At 42.0% G+C, this 15,179-nt stretch overlaps 1 protein-coding gene across 3 annotated transcripts in view; it reads right to left on the reverse strand.

The window, feature by feature from the left end:
* The window catches only part of MAPKAP1 (MAPK associated protein 1), a 162,064-nt gene that overhangs the window by 81,214 nt on the left and 65,671 nt on the right, over positions 1-15,179 (reverse strand). For all 3 annotated transcript variants that reach the window (XM_067471833.1, XM_067471832.1, XM_067471831.1), the window contains exons 6-7: positions 9,931-10,103; positions 5,308-5,484 (exon numbers count right to left, since the gene is read on the reverse strand). In XM_067471833.1, coding sequence (XP_067327934.1) covers positions 5,308-5,484; positions 9,931-10,103 — 350 coding nt within the window. The remainder of the gene's footprint in view (positions 1-5,307; positions 5,485-9,930; positions 10,104-15,179) is intronic.

The following is a 15,179-nucleotide window of genomic DNA, read 5'->3' on the forward strand; positions in this document are numbered from 1 at the left end:
ATATGTATCATCGCGCTACACCTGTGGACGCTTCATAGCGGCTGCCATGTCGGTGCAGTCAGGAATGATGAGTGAACCCCCCGTGAATGTTAATGATAGTGATCATTCTGAGGTAACTTGGCTTTCCATCTTCCTTTACAGCCTCGATGCCGGAGCCAGGGTGGCAAGGTTCAGGAGAGGGAAAATGAAGGGAAAAGAGAAAGGGAGAGAGAGAGAAGCGAGGAGGACTCCAATCCCTCGAGGGGGGAAAACGCGGGTTGCTTCACCCTGGGACTAGGCTTGGGCAAATCCATTAAGAGAAAAGAAGGACGGGAAGAAAGGCTAAGGCAAGAGCGGCCTGTTTCTGCAGAAAAGTTTTGCAGAATGAGGTTTGCAAAATTGGATTGGGAAAGTCAACACAGGGAAGGGAGAAGCAGAGTTGCCACAGCTAGGCCTCTGCTATCGTCTCTTGTAGCTAAACTGACTCGCTGAATAAGAATCATAGAATTCTAGACTTGGAAGACACCTCGTGGAAGATCACATTCAAAGCAGCCCCGACAGATGGCCATCCAACCTCTGTTTAAAAGCATCCACATACTCCAGGGAAGAGAGTTCCACTGCTGAGCAGCTCTCACAGTCAGGAAGTTCTTCCTATTTACTTAGGCGATCCCTCGTTGTCTGAGTAGGATAGTCTTCCAAGATCAGTGTCCTGACGGTGGGTCTGTGGGTGACTGTGGAGCCCTATTCTTGATCTGCATCTTCAGCATTGGTTTCGGAAGGTGGTCTCGGTCGGGGTTGGCTTGATGTGCCTTCCTCTTGGCATGTTTTTCTCTTTCGCCCTCCATTCATGCCTCTTCAAATTCTACAGCATTGCTGGTCACAGCTGACCTCCAGCTGGAGAGCTCAAGGGCCAGGGCTTCCCAGTTCTCAGTGTCGATGCCAGAGTTTTTAAGGTTGGCTTTGAGCCCATCTTTCAATCTTTTTACATGCCTACCAACATTCTGTTTTCTGTTCTTGAGTTCGGAGTGGAGCAACTGTTTTTTGAGATGGTGGTCGGGCATCCGGACAATGTGGCCGGTCCAGTGGAGTAGATGGCGGAGGACCATTGCTTCAGTGCTGGTGGTCGTTGCTTCTTCCAGCACGCTGACGTTTGTCCGCTTGTCTTCCCAAGAGATTTGCAGGATTTTCCTGAGGCAGCGCTGATGAAATCGTTCCAGGAGTTGCATGTGACATCTGTAGACAGTCCACATCTCGCAGGCATAGAGCAGGGTTAAGAGGACAATAGCTTTATAAACAAACACCTTGGTATCTCTACAGATGTCCTAATGTTCACTGGAATCTCCTTTTCTGTCATTTGAAACTATTGTAGTTTGAGGACACGCTTTCGCACAGCAGGTTAACCGCCAGTAAATCTTGCCAACCGAAAGGCTGACAGTTTGAAGCCTGGGTCAAGGTGAGCTCCTGGCCTTTAGCCCAGCTTCACTGGCTTTTTGGATGATCTCAACTCTTGTTATCTACTGGGTAAACAATTAAACACGGTCTATCCATGCGGTTATCCAGTTTAAGTATAAAATAACTCTTTCCTAACTGTAATAATAATAATAATAATAATTATTATTATTATTATTATTATTATTATTATTGGGATCTGCACGCATTATTTGCCGATATATCACACAATCCTCGACACTTGGAAACTGTCCGACGTGTGATCAATACAACAGCCATCAGAGTGTCTGCTGTGGACTAATCTTGTTGTGTTTTAAATAATAATAATAATAATAATAATAATAATAATAGTAATAGTAATAATAATCTTTATTTATGCCCTGCCACCATCTCCCCGAGGGGAACTCGGGCGGATAACATGAGGACAAGCCCAAAGATGCAACACAGCAAAATAAAATACAAAATGCAAACAACAAAAAACAACAAAAATTACATCACAATAAATACATACAGTAGCAGAATAAAGTAAACAAAGCAAAATAACATAATATAAAATCGGACACAATGGGCCGGCCACATGGACAAGCTAAAATGATAAAACCCTGGAAGAGGTAGGAGTAGAAAAAGTGCACAGGAGAGAAGCCCAAAAGGATGAACAGTGGGGTTAGGCTTTCAGTTTAGGATGGGAGAAAGTGCATCATAGGGGCAACACTGTTGGTGGAACAAACAGAAGTGGGATGAATGGTCACTCTCCAAAGGCACATCGGAAGAGCCAAGTTTTCAGATCTTTCTTAAAGGCTGCTAGGGTGGGGGCTTGCCTAATCTCACCAGGTTGTGAATTCCAAAGTCAGGGGGCCACAGCGGAGAAGGCTTTCTCCCTCGTTCCCACAAGTCGTGCTTGTGATAGAGGAAGGGGCGAGAGGAGGGCCTCCCCAGAAGATCGAAGGGATCGTACAGGTTGAGGAAGGGTTTTAGCCCCTGCTTGAGTGTTTTCCTTATGCAACTTGGGGACTTGTCACAAGATCCCCAAATAACAAGGTCACAACCAGTACAGGAAAAGCAAAGGAGGGCCCACAGCTCGGCTAAAGCAGGATGGGGCAAATGTGTGGGTCTACTAACATTGTTCGCTAGGAATGGGAGTCCGAGGACATCTGGTAAACATGTCACCCAAACTCCAATTTAAAGTAATCAGGATGAAAATAATCAGGATCAAACGCTGCTGAACAAGTATTTGGTCTTTAGGAGTTTCCCGTGTATAGGGTTAAGGCAGTCCTTCAAAGTGCGCTTCTTCATATACATATGGCATGTTGAAGTTGCTGTTATTCTTGTGGGAGATGAGTCTGGCTTCACAACGTTCCTGTGAAGCAGTTCAGGTTACGTTAATGGCAAGTTGAGAGTTACCTAGTGATCCTGCCAACCCAACAGAGATCCACACCGAGATCTGGCCTGATTCCACTTCCCACAATGCCACCCAATTTCCTCTTTTGCATGGAAACTCCCAGGTTTCCGTTTGCCAGCCGCGTTTAGGTGGCGGCAAATGTTCAGCGAGATCCAGCTTGGAAAAATCCTGCTCGGCAGCGAAAGCAGGTTGCGGGGGGAATTTGAGCACTCGAGATTGGACGGCATTGACTCCTTTTTGTCCTGCCGCCGGTTTCCCGAAAGCCATCCGTTTGCGAGACTAATGGCCGCGCTCAAAGCCAGGATGGCTGCCCTCCGTCTTCTCCTTGTGTAACTTTGCCAGAGTCCTTGGAACTTGCCAAATTCGGTCATGCCTGCTTAGCTCGCGCGACTGATTGTGCCAGAAAAGAAAATAAGACACAGATGTATCTGAGCGCTTGGAGATGCCAGTAAGAGAGACAGCTAATGGCTTCATTTCGACCCTCCCCTACCAGCTGGGCACAGGTGGGGAGGGGGATAATGAGGTGCCTCTCCCTAATCAAACTCAATTATTTACTCCTCTCCATAACTACAAAGACATTCCACTCTCAGCTTGGAATATTAAACGTTCCGTGGGCCACTTCCAACCTCTGGGCACTGATAAACAAACTTGGGCAGCAGAGGAGAGTTTGCCTTGGCAGGACTTGGAACGGTGGCAAAGTTTGCTGGAACTGGGCTCCCAAAGCCTCATCCATGGCTCTTGGCTTGGCCAACTGGGTCACGTTGGAGAGTAGATTCATCACAATCTGTGGGCGCAAACCCTAGATATCTAACACGGTTATGCATCTGTAGCAGTGTTTCTCAATCTGGGGTCAATACACCTGGGGGTGTTGCAAGGGGGTATCAGAGAGGTCGCAAAAGACAATCAGAAAACTTAGATTTTGGATGGTCTTAGGAACCCCTTTGAAGATCTCTCCACTTCTCCTTCTCTTCCTTTTTGGAAACAGATGGTGAATCCTCCCACTAAAAGCCCTCCTTCAATGTGATTGGCCAGCCTCTCCACCAAGGGGAGGGCTGCTTCTGAGACTTCAAGCGGGGAGGGGAGAGCAGGCGTGATCGGCATATGGAAGTGTGGTGCATGTGTGTGGGATGAGGGAAAGTCCCTTCAAGCAATGGGGGTTTTGTGTTGGAAGTTTGGCCCAATTCTATCGTTGGTGGGGTTCAGAATGCTCTTTGATTGTAGGTTAACTATAAATCCCAGCAACGACAACTCCCAAATGTCAAGGTCTATTTACCCCAAACTCTACCAGTGTTCACATTTGGGTATATTGAATATTAATGCCATTGTTTGAGTCCACAGTGCTCTCTGGATGTAAGTGAACTACAACTCCAAAACTCAAGGTCAATGCCCACCAAACCTTTCCAGTATGTTCTGAAGGTCATGGGAGTTCTGTGTGCCAAGTTTGGTCCAATTCCATTATTAGTGAAGTTCAGAATGCTCTTTGATTGCAGGTGAACTATAAATCCCAGCAACGACAATTCCCAAATGTCAAGGTCTATTTACCCCAAACTCCACCAGTATTCACATTTGGGCATATTAAGTATTAGTACCAAGCTTGGTTCTAATCCATCATGGTTTGAATCCACTGTGCTCTCTGGATGTAAGTGAACTACAACTCCAAAACTCAAGGTCAATGCCCACCAAATCTTTCCAGTATGTTCCGTAGGTCATCGGAGATATGTGTGCCAAGTTTGGTTCAATTCTATCATTGATGGAATTCAGAATGCTCTTTGATTGTAGGTGAACTATAAATCCCAGCAACAACTCCCAAATGTCAAAGTCTATTTACCCCAAACTTGGGCATATTGAGTATTAGTGCCAAGCTTGGTTCTAATCCATCATTGTTTGAGTCCACAGTGCTACCTGGATGTAGGTGAACTATAACTTCAAAACTCAAGGTCAATGCCCACCAAACGTTTCCAGTATTTTCTCTAGGTCATGGGAGTTTTGTGTGCCAAGTTTGATTCAATTCCATCATAAGTCGGAAAATATACATTTTTAAAGTGTAACACCAGTCAAATACACACACACACTTTGGAGTGAAAAGGGCGGGATATAAATATGGCAAATAAATAAATAAATACATAAATACTTTGAATAGCATTGAGAAGGGTCAACACCCCTGTGCCCCTGTTCAGAAGATTTCACCTCACTTTCTGTCCCTTGGTAATTGTTTTTTGGGAAATTTGGCTTGTTGTGGAAACAAAGACTGGAGATAATGCTTCACTGGAGACCCCTTTCCCCCATGATAACAACTCTTCCAGGAGTGAATTCCCCTTCTAAGGGATATATTTCTCTCACTTTCTGTTGTTTCACCCCTGTTCTTAACTATGAGTCATTTGTAAGTTGGATTTCCCGCCTATACACAGAAATGGAAGGCTGTTGCACAGAAGCAGAGATAACACGGAAAGCAGGATATAAAAAGCCAGCGTGGGACTCACATTCGGACAAAGAGCGACTGCTTGGCTGCCAAGCCGGGGGACGAGTACTTCTCCACCAGGGCCAGCGTGCTGAAGCCAAACTTGTGAATGGGTTCGTTACAATCCAAAGGCGGGAAATCTGTGTCGACCTCGCCATCATCCTCAGCAATATGGAGGCAGTAAGCACTGACGTTGTCGCTGCAGGACAAGAAAGTGCACACATTAGAGTTGCAAGATGCCAGAGAGGAGAACATCCGACACTTTGAAAACAATGGGATTTCAGATTGGTACATTTGTTGGGGATGGGAGAATATGGCATCAAAGGGGATTGGTATGGCTTGGGAGAAGCCATGCTTGCTAACGCTCAACCTGGGGGTCGGAACCTTGTGGGGGGATCGCGAGGGGGTGTCGGAGGGATCTCCAAAGACCATCAGAAACACATTATTTTCTGTTGGTCATGGGGGTTCCGTATGGGAAGTTTGTCCCAATTCTATAATTGGTGAGGTTTAGAATGCTCTTTGATTGTAGGTGAGCTATAAACCCCAGCAACTACAACTCTCATATATTAAGTCTAATTCCCCCAAACTCCACCAGTATTCACATTTGGGCATACTGAGTATTCATGCCAAGTCTGGTCCAGATTCATCATTGTTTGCGTCCACCGTGCTCTCTGGAAGTAAGTAAACTACAACTCCAAAACTCAAGGTCAATGCCCACCAAACCCTTCCAATATTTTCTGTAAGTCGTGGGAGTTCTGAGTGCCAAGTTTGGTTCAATTCCATCGTTGGTGGAGTACAGAATACTCTTTGATTGTAGGTTAACTATAAATTCCTGCAACTACGAGGGTTGAATGAAAGAAATGCCTCCATTTTTGTAACTCCTCAACAGATGGCAGTACTGGTATGCGGCAGGTACTGGCTTGTTCAGTAGACTCTCCTCTACAGTTCCATTTTGGCAGGAAGCATTAGCATTGAACGGTTGTGTTGTTAAAGTGTGAAGTATGGAACCCTGCGCAGACGGTCAGTCAATATGACTCAAGCACCGTATGTGGCAGGTACTGGCTTGTTCAGTAGACTCTCCTCTACAGTTCCATTTTGGCGGGTAGCCTTAGCATTGAACAGTTGTGTTGTTAAAATGCAAAGTATGGAACCCTGCACAGACAGTCGGTCAATGCGACTTAAGTAGCATGCAGTCATTGAATTCTTGACAGCAGAAGGTGTCACCCCAAAGGAGATTCATTGGAGAATCCAAGCTGTTTATGGTGATTATGTTGATGGGAGTACTGTGTGTCATTGGGTGAGTAAGTTTAAAGGTGTTGAGGTGGAAACATCTGAGTTGCGTGACAAAGAGTTTATGGGGATTGTATTTAAAGATGTTGAGGTGACATCTTCTGCTGTCAAAGAGTTCAATGACTGCACGTTGCTTAAGTCGCATTGACCGATCGTCTGCGCAGGGTTCCATACTTCGCACTTTAACAACACAACCGTTCAATGCTGAGGCTTCCCACCAAAAGGGAACTGTAGAGGAGAGTCTACTGAACAAACCAGTACGTGCCGCATGCGTTGCTTAAGTCGCATTGACCGACTGTCTGTGCAGGGTTCCATACTTCGCATTTAAACAACACAACCGTTCAATGCTAAGGCTTCCCGCCAAAATGGAACTGTAGAGGAGAGTCTACTGAACAAGCCAGTACCTGCTGCATGCGTTGCTTGAGTCGCATTAACCGAGCGTATGCACAGGGTTCCATACTTCGCACTTTAACAACACAACCGTTCAATGTTAAGGCTTCCGGCAAGATGGAACTATAGAGGAGAGTCTACTGAACAAGCCAGTATCTGCTGCATACCAGTACTGCCATCTGTGGAGGAGTTACGAAGGTGGAGGCATTACTTTTTATTCAACCCTCATAGCGCTCCCAAATGACAAAATCACGGCCATACAGCCTGGAAGACTCACAGCCATGAAAGCCTTTGACAACACCTTTTGAACTGAAGTGGCTCAATGCTATGGAATCCTGGGAGTTTAGCCTTCACTGCCAAAGAGTACTGGTGCCTTGCCAAACTACAATTCCCATGATTCCACAGCATGTAGTCAAGTTGTGTGAAACTGCATTAATTCTGCAGTGTAGATGCAAGTTTCAAAGCCATTGGCTTTGTGTCTCAAAGAGATAAAAGTGGGATATACATTAATAATAATAATAATAATAATAATAATAATAATAATAGCAATAATAATAATAATTCTCGGGCTTAGAAGAGTTGCCGAAACCACCAAAAACAGCAGCAGCAGGTTTCTAAACTTGGCAGTCCAAATTTGGAAGTTTTAATTGCCTGACGGATGCCTAAATTAATTAATAGCAAAGCACATGCTAATTGTTTAATTGGTCGGTTGATCTATATAGATCATTTTTGGGGGGTGGTGGTGGAATTAAATGAGTTGATTTACCAAGGTTATTGATTGGATGCGACAGTGAAATATTCTGCCGACAATCGGATTTGCAAGCCCCCCAATTAATCCGCAAACCTCGGGTTGCAACTCGGCTCACCGGGAGTGCTTACTCCAAGCAAAAGGTATTTATTATATCAAACAGGTAATAAAGACATATTAAAGCTGCTGTATCCTGAAGGCTTGATAAACGGATGGTTCGTAGGAAGGGATCCCACTCCCTCAGTCACTGAAAATACCCAAGTACCGTATATACTCAAGTATAAGCTGACCTGAATATAAGCTGAGGCACCTAAAACTGGGAAATATATTGACTCGAGTATAAGCCCAGGGTGGGAAATCCACCAGCTATTTCAAAATAAATATAGATACCAATAAAATGACATTAATTGAAGCATCAGTAGGTTAAATGTTTTTGAATATTTACATAAAACTGCAATTTAAGAGAAGACTGTCCAACTCTAATTAAACCCTTATTCTGACCTTCTTCAATGTAAATGTATTTACATATCCTTCCAATAATAATAGAGTAAAATAATACATGTAATAAAATAAGAATAATAGAGTAAAATAATGGAAATGCAATAATAGTATTAATAGAGTAAAATAATAAATATAATAATAGAGTAAAATAATAAATGTAATAAATTAATAATAGAGTAAAATAACAGAAACGTAATAATAGTATTAATAGAGTAAAATAATACATGTAATAAAAATAATAATAAAGTAAAGTAATGTATATGCAATAATAATAGTAATAATAGAGTAAAATAATAAATATAACAATAATAATAATAACTGGAGTACATAATAAATGTAATAATAATAAATAGAATAAAATAATAAATGTAATAATAATAAATAGAGTAAAACAATACATGTAATAAAATAATAATAATAATAAAGTAATGTAAATGCAATAATAATAGTAAAAATAGAGTAAATTAATAAATATAACAATAGTAAATGGAGTAAAATAATAAATGTAGTAATAATAATAGAGTAAAAACTAAATGTAATAATAACAATAATAAAGAGAATAATAATAAAGTATAATAATAAATAAAGTAAGTATAAGTATAATAATAATAAGTATAATAATAAATAGATTACAGTAATAAATGTAATAAAATACATTTATGTAATAATAATAATAGAGTCAAATAATAAATGTAATAATAATAATAGAGTAAAACAATACATGTAATAAAATTAAAATAATAATAATAGAGTCAAATAATGTAAATGAAATAACAACAACAGAGTAAAATAATAAGTAACCTTGACTTGAGTATAAGCTGAGGGGGGCTTTATCAGCCTAAAAAAGGGCTGAAAAACTCGGCTTATACTCAAGTATTTGTTCCAAGTTCTCCTTATTGTTTATAATGTGGATGGATGAACTTATCTTAACTTGCATTACAGTCAGCCCTCTATATTTGCAAGGGCTAGGGCCACAGGACCGCCTATAAAAGTGAAAACCCCCGAATTATTCTCCCAAGGAATCTCTTGACCACTTTATGGTCAACTTCTGGTGGAACATCTGATGACAGATTTGTATTAGAGGACGTCTAGATTGCTAGAGCAGTGTTGCCTTGGGTTAGCAAAAGAAGACGTTTTATTTGTGACTTTTCCACATTCGCAGGGGTCCTGTGCCCACAATGCCAGTGAAAATATAGGGCTGGGTAGCAAATCCAGTTGCATCAGAAGGTCGTGATACACTCCCTTCTTTGACCCTTGGCCATTTAAAGAGTAGTTTAAAACCCCGTTGGACATAGAAATGTTAGTCATATCGGTGACACCCGACTCCCTTGCGATTTATCTTTCTTTAAAAACAAACAAACAAGACACCCGAAGGGGGGGGAAGAAAAAGGGTAGAGCATCTTGAAATGATGATTCATTTCTATGACACGGGCTTCATATGCTTGTCATTACACAGAACCCGGTAATTTAATTGAAAGAGAAATAGATATAGATGTATGCATAGCTCAGAAGGGAATATTGATAAATGCGGAGGTGTTCCGGCAAGATTTATCTGTTAAAAAAATATATTGATGTGGAAATCCATTTCATTATGCAAAGATGGCTGCAGAGGAAAGAAGGGAAGGGGAGTCGGGTGAAAGAGAAAGAAAAAAGAAGGGAAGGGAAAAAGACGGAGAGGGGAGGGAAAGCAAGGAAGAAGGAAAGAAAGGGGCCTACTTGAGCTTGGGTTCACGGCCTTCGCTTGTGTACTGCCAGCAGATGAGGCCGATCAGGTCGTGCACCTTGGCGTTCGCGATGGTCACCACCGTCATGGGCTGCAGCTTGTCCTGGTTCGCATGGAGCGGGAGGTAGACGTCGATGATTTTGGTGGCCGTCGTCCCTATGTGGCCCTGTCGGAAGAAGAAGATTCACACTGAATTGTACATTTTGGCAAAGGAAAGCCAACGGAAGATGCATTCCAATCTGGAAGAGAAACACGCCATATACTCACGTATAAGTATTGAAATATCTATCTATCTATTTATCTATCTATCTGTTTATGATGATTATCAGTTTTATCTATGTTCCAACCCACCTCGAGTCATTAGGAGAGGCAGGTAAGGAATAATAATAATAATAATAATAATAATAATAATAATGCAAGAAGATCGCGCAAACAGACTACAAGCAGAGGCACAACACCGTTGCTCAGATGATTCATTGGAACTTCTGCCACAAATACCATCTTTCTGTGACAAAGAACTGGTGGGATCACAAGCCTGAAAAAGTTAATGTTAGTACACACAATAGCAAAATACAGATTAAGCATTAAAACAATATAAAACCACAATAGGAACAATACAAACCAACATCATTATCATTAGCGTCTCCTAGTTAAAAATGTTGTCCAAATTCCATTTCCTATGTCAGTTACTCTGCATTTGTAAACGCTTGCTCATATAACCATGTCTTAACTTGTCTCTGAATCGTTAAGAGTGAGGGAGCTGATCTAATCTCCTTAGGGAGGGTGTTCCATAGCCGAGGGGCCACCACAGAGAAGGCCCTGTCTCTTGTCCCTGCCAAATGTACTTGTGATGAAGGTGGGATCAAGAGCAGGGCCTCCCCGCACAATCTTAAAGTCTTAGATGGTTCATAAGGGGAGATGCGTTCAGACAGGTAAATTGGGCCAGAACAGTTTAGGGCTCTATAGGCTAAAGCCAGCACTTTGAATTGTGTCCGGTAGCAGACTGGCAGCCAGTGGAGCTGGCGCAGCTGAGGAGTTGATCTGCTGGATCGTTTGAAACTTCCGGACAGTCTTCAAAGGCAACCAACTTTGTGACTTCCGAATTCAGACTAACGGTTTTGGAGCACAATAATCCTGACCTCACAATCGTGGAAAAAAACGAAGTATGGATCGTCAATGTTGCAATCCCAAGCGACAGTAGAATTGATGAGAAGCAACTGGAAAAGCTGGCACAATACGAGGATTTAAAGATCAAACTGCAAAGACTCTGGCACAAGCCAGTCAAGGTTGTCCCAGTGGTGATTGGCACACTGGATGCAATGCCTAAAGACCTTGGCCTGCACTTAAACACAATTGGTGCTGACAAAATTACCACCTGTCAGCTGCAAAAGGCCACCCGTACTGGGATCTACACGCATTATTTGATGATACATCGCAAAGTCCTAGACACTTGGGAAGTGTCTGACGTGTTCTCCAATACAACAGCCAGCATAGTGATCTTGTTTGTTGTGTACTAATCCTGTTGTGTTTCTAATAATAATAGAGTCGAAATATGTATGTACCGTACTGCCCTAAAAATAAAGCCAGTACTTATATGATTTTTTGCTCCAAAAGACACCTTAGGGCTCATTTTCAGGGGCTTTATTTTTTCCATGTGCAAAGATCTACATTTATTCGTGTATGACAATCTACATTTCTTCGTTTCTTCATGTACAAAAAAACCCTACATTTATTCGAATCCAGTCCTGTCATCTTCTTCTGGAACATCGTCATAATATTTTGTCAATAATATTCCTTATATTTATATTATATATTAATATGATGATTTTATCATTCAATACGTCCACAGTGTGTCGCAATGAATGTACTACCAGTAAAAGAGTCTGTCCGACTGACGATCTTAACTGGGGCTTATTTTTGGGGTACGGCTCATATTATGAGCATCCTGGAAAATCATACAAGGGCTTATTTTCTGGTTAAGTCTTATTTTTGGGGGAACAGAGTATCTATGAATGTATTTTCAGGGAAACAGGGTATCTATGAATATATTTTTGCGGAACCAGGGTATCTATGAATGTATTTTCAGGGAAACAGAGTATCTAAGCATGTGTTTTTGGGGGAAAAGAGTACCTATGAATGTATTTTTGGGGAAAAGAATATCTATGAATATATTTTTGGGGAAATAAAGTATCTATGAGTGTATTTTCAGGGATGAAGATTCAAGTCAGGGGAATTCTGCTTCTCCCTGTAGGAAATCTGACTTGGAAAATGCAGGGCTTCAACGTGAGCCAGAGAAGCCAGAAACTGCAATATTAGATAAGGAGTCAGGTGAAGAACTAAGTGATACAAAAAGCTCCCAGAAAAAAAACACCTGGTGCTACGAAGATCAACAAAGGTCTTTGTTTACAGGTCAAAGCAGAAAATAGGCATCTTTGGCCTGAGCGATTGCATGGGAAAGTCGAGGAGAGAATTGATGGGAAACAGAATGCTTTCATGGGTGGCTAGCAAGTTATTTACCTACGGGTTAGTTCTGGCAACACAGCATTCAAGTGAGAAGCTAGGCCTGAGTTCTCTGGTTTTTGTTTCAAGTCAAGCGTTGGTTTTGGATTGAAGTATTTTGGGAGTTTCTATGTTCCTGTTTTTGTTTTACTGAGTATACCTTTTGCTTGTGGACTTAAGCTATTCTTTTGACTTTGGGCTATTCCTGGACTGTATTACTTTTGAATCTGTAGGAAACATTGGACTCCTGATGGATTATCACCTATTGCTATACCTTTTTAGATTATACATCTATTTTCTTTATTCCTGATTTTTCCTATACTTTTATGTTTTTCTACAATATATTGTTTGCTTGTATTCTGAACTCTGTTGTGGTGCTGTGGTCATAGGTGTTCCTAGGCCTGGAGTGCAACAATCCAAGCTCAAATTATCAAAATATACCGGGTGACAAGAGATCATGGGGAGGCAAAGGTATTGTTAAAGTGGATGATTTCGAATGTCGGAAAATTTCAGAATTCCGGATAACGAATGGGAGCCAACCAAGAAGGATTTAACAGCACACAACTGTGTTTTATTGCTGTATGTTTTTCTTTTTAAAGGTCTATTCAGCACTAGGGAGATTAAGCCTTAATTAAACAGCAAGGAGTGGAGCTAATATAAAAACTCACCCAGTCTGCATTCAGAGAGAAACGTTTAATCTAGTTTAATAGTCGATAGGCTATTTTTTTGTTAAGCGATTAACATTTCTACATTGCAAAGAGATTTTCACCTTCATGGGATTCCATAGCATTGAGCCTTGGCAGTTAAAGTGGTGCCAAACTGGATTAATTCAGCAGTGCAGATGCACCCCAAGAACGGACTGGCCCATTTCGGGGATGCAGACATGCATCCAACACAGGCAAAATTGCAGAGCTCCTGCTTCCAAGATTGTCAGTTATGACAATTTGGAAAAACAGCCCAAGATGGAGGAATTTTGGGAGAAGGAAAAATCACCAGAATGCTCCTTCCTCCTTTCTCTCCCTACAAAGAAGTTGCCTGCATCCACTTTCCGCCATCACTAGTTCGGGATGCCATGGGAATACTGTAATCAGCAACAACGGATTTACGATTCTTATTTATATCATTCTAATGCTGGGAGGCTCAAGTGAAAATTGGGCCTTTGCTGCTTTATCATCGTTAATCTTTCCTCTGGAAAGATGACGCCGACGGGGACGAAGGGGGCTGCGGAATGGCTAATGAGCATCAAGAGGATCGGCTCTGCTAAAGGCTCCGATTTGCCCTTCGGATAAACTTCTTTGCTGGAGGGAATGGAGGGCAGTCATGGGTAATACCGAACCCTTTTGAAATGAAGGACTTCCAGCCCAAGAATGCCATTGAGGTCCACCTGAGGACCTAGAACACGCCTAAAGAAGATATATTTCGTTACATAAAACCATGTATGCTGATATTGTAGATATGGGGCCATACTTAGAATAATAGAATCATAGAGTTGGAAGAGACCTCATGGGCCATCCAGTCCATCCCCATTCTTCCAAGAAGCAGGAAAATTGCATTCATAGCACCTCTGACAGATGGCCATCCAGCCTCTGCTTCAAAGCCTGCAAAGGAGGAGCCTCCACCACACTCCAGGGCAGAGAGTTCCACTGCTGAACGGCTCTCACAGTCAGGAAGTTCTTTCTGATGTTCAGATGGAATCTCCTTTCTTGTAGTTTGAAGTCACTGCTCCATTGCGTCCTAGTCTCCAGGGCAGCAGAAAACAAGCTTGTTCTCTCCTCCCTATGACTTTCTCTCATGTCTCCTCTCATCCTTCTCTTCTTCAGGCTAAACATGCCCAGCTCTTTAAGCCGCTCCCCAGAAGGCTTGTTCTCCAGACCCTTGATCATTTTAGTTGACCGCCTCTGGACACATTCCACCTTCTCAACATTTCCTTCAATTATGGTGCCCAGAATTGGACACAATATTCCAGGTGTGGTCTACTGAAGGCAGAATAGAGCAATGGGTACCATGATTTCCCTGGATCTAGGCACTATGCTCCTATTGATGCAGGCCAAAATCCAATTGGCTTTTTTTGCCGCCGCATGACACTGTCAGCTCATGTTTAACTTGTCCATGAGGACCCCAAGATTTTTTTCACAGGTACTGCTCTCGAGTCACGCGTCCCCCATTCTGTATCTTTGCATTTCATTTTTTCTGCCTAAGTGGAGTATCTTGCATTTGTCCCTGTTGAACTTCATTTTGTTAGTTTTGGCCCATCTCTTTAATCTGTTAAGATCATTTTGAATTTTGCTCCTGTCTTCTGGAGTTTTGGCTCTCCCTCCCAATTTGGTGTCGTCTGCAAACTTGATGATCATGCCTTCTAAGCCTTCATCTAAGTCATTAATCTTATCTTATCTTACATCCAAGGATCTCAGGATGGGAGACAATACAATTGCTTTAGGAGATTAATAGTTTTAAGAAGACTAAACATATATCTACTAGAACTTTTGATTATGGTGGGCAGGGAAGAGATGTTCTATCTAGGTCCACCAGCATGATCCCATGGTCAACTTTGGCCAAAGATTGACCATAAAATTATGCTGGAAGGTCTAGAGATTCCTACATAGAAGACTTCTCTTGGCTTTGTAGGTCCTTTAATGTAGTTTGATGGTCAACCTCTGACAGAAAAGCTAGAGTTTCCTAGAGAAGTCTTCTGGACTCCTTCGGGTTTTAGTTCCTAAGATTTTTTTTCATGCAGGACACTTCT

The sequence above is a fragment of the Anolis sagrei genome, chromosome 11 (genome assembly GCF_037176765.1).
Source record: "Anolis sagrei isolate rAnoSag1 chromosome 11, rAnoSag1.mat, whole genome shotgun sequence".
NCBI classification, from domain to species: domain Eukaryota; kingdom Metazoa; phylum Chordata; class Lepidosauria; order Squamata; family Dactyloidae; genus Anolis; species Anolis sagrei.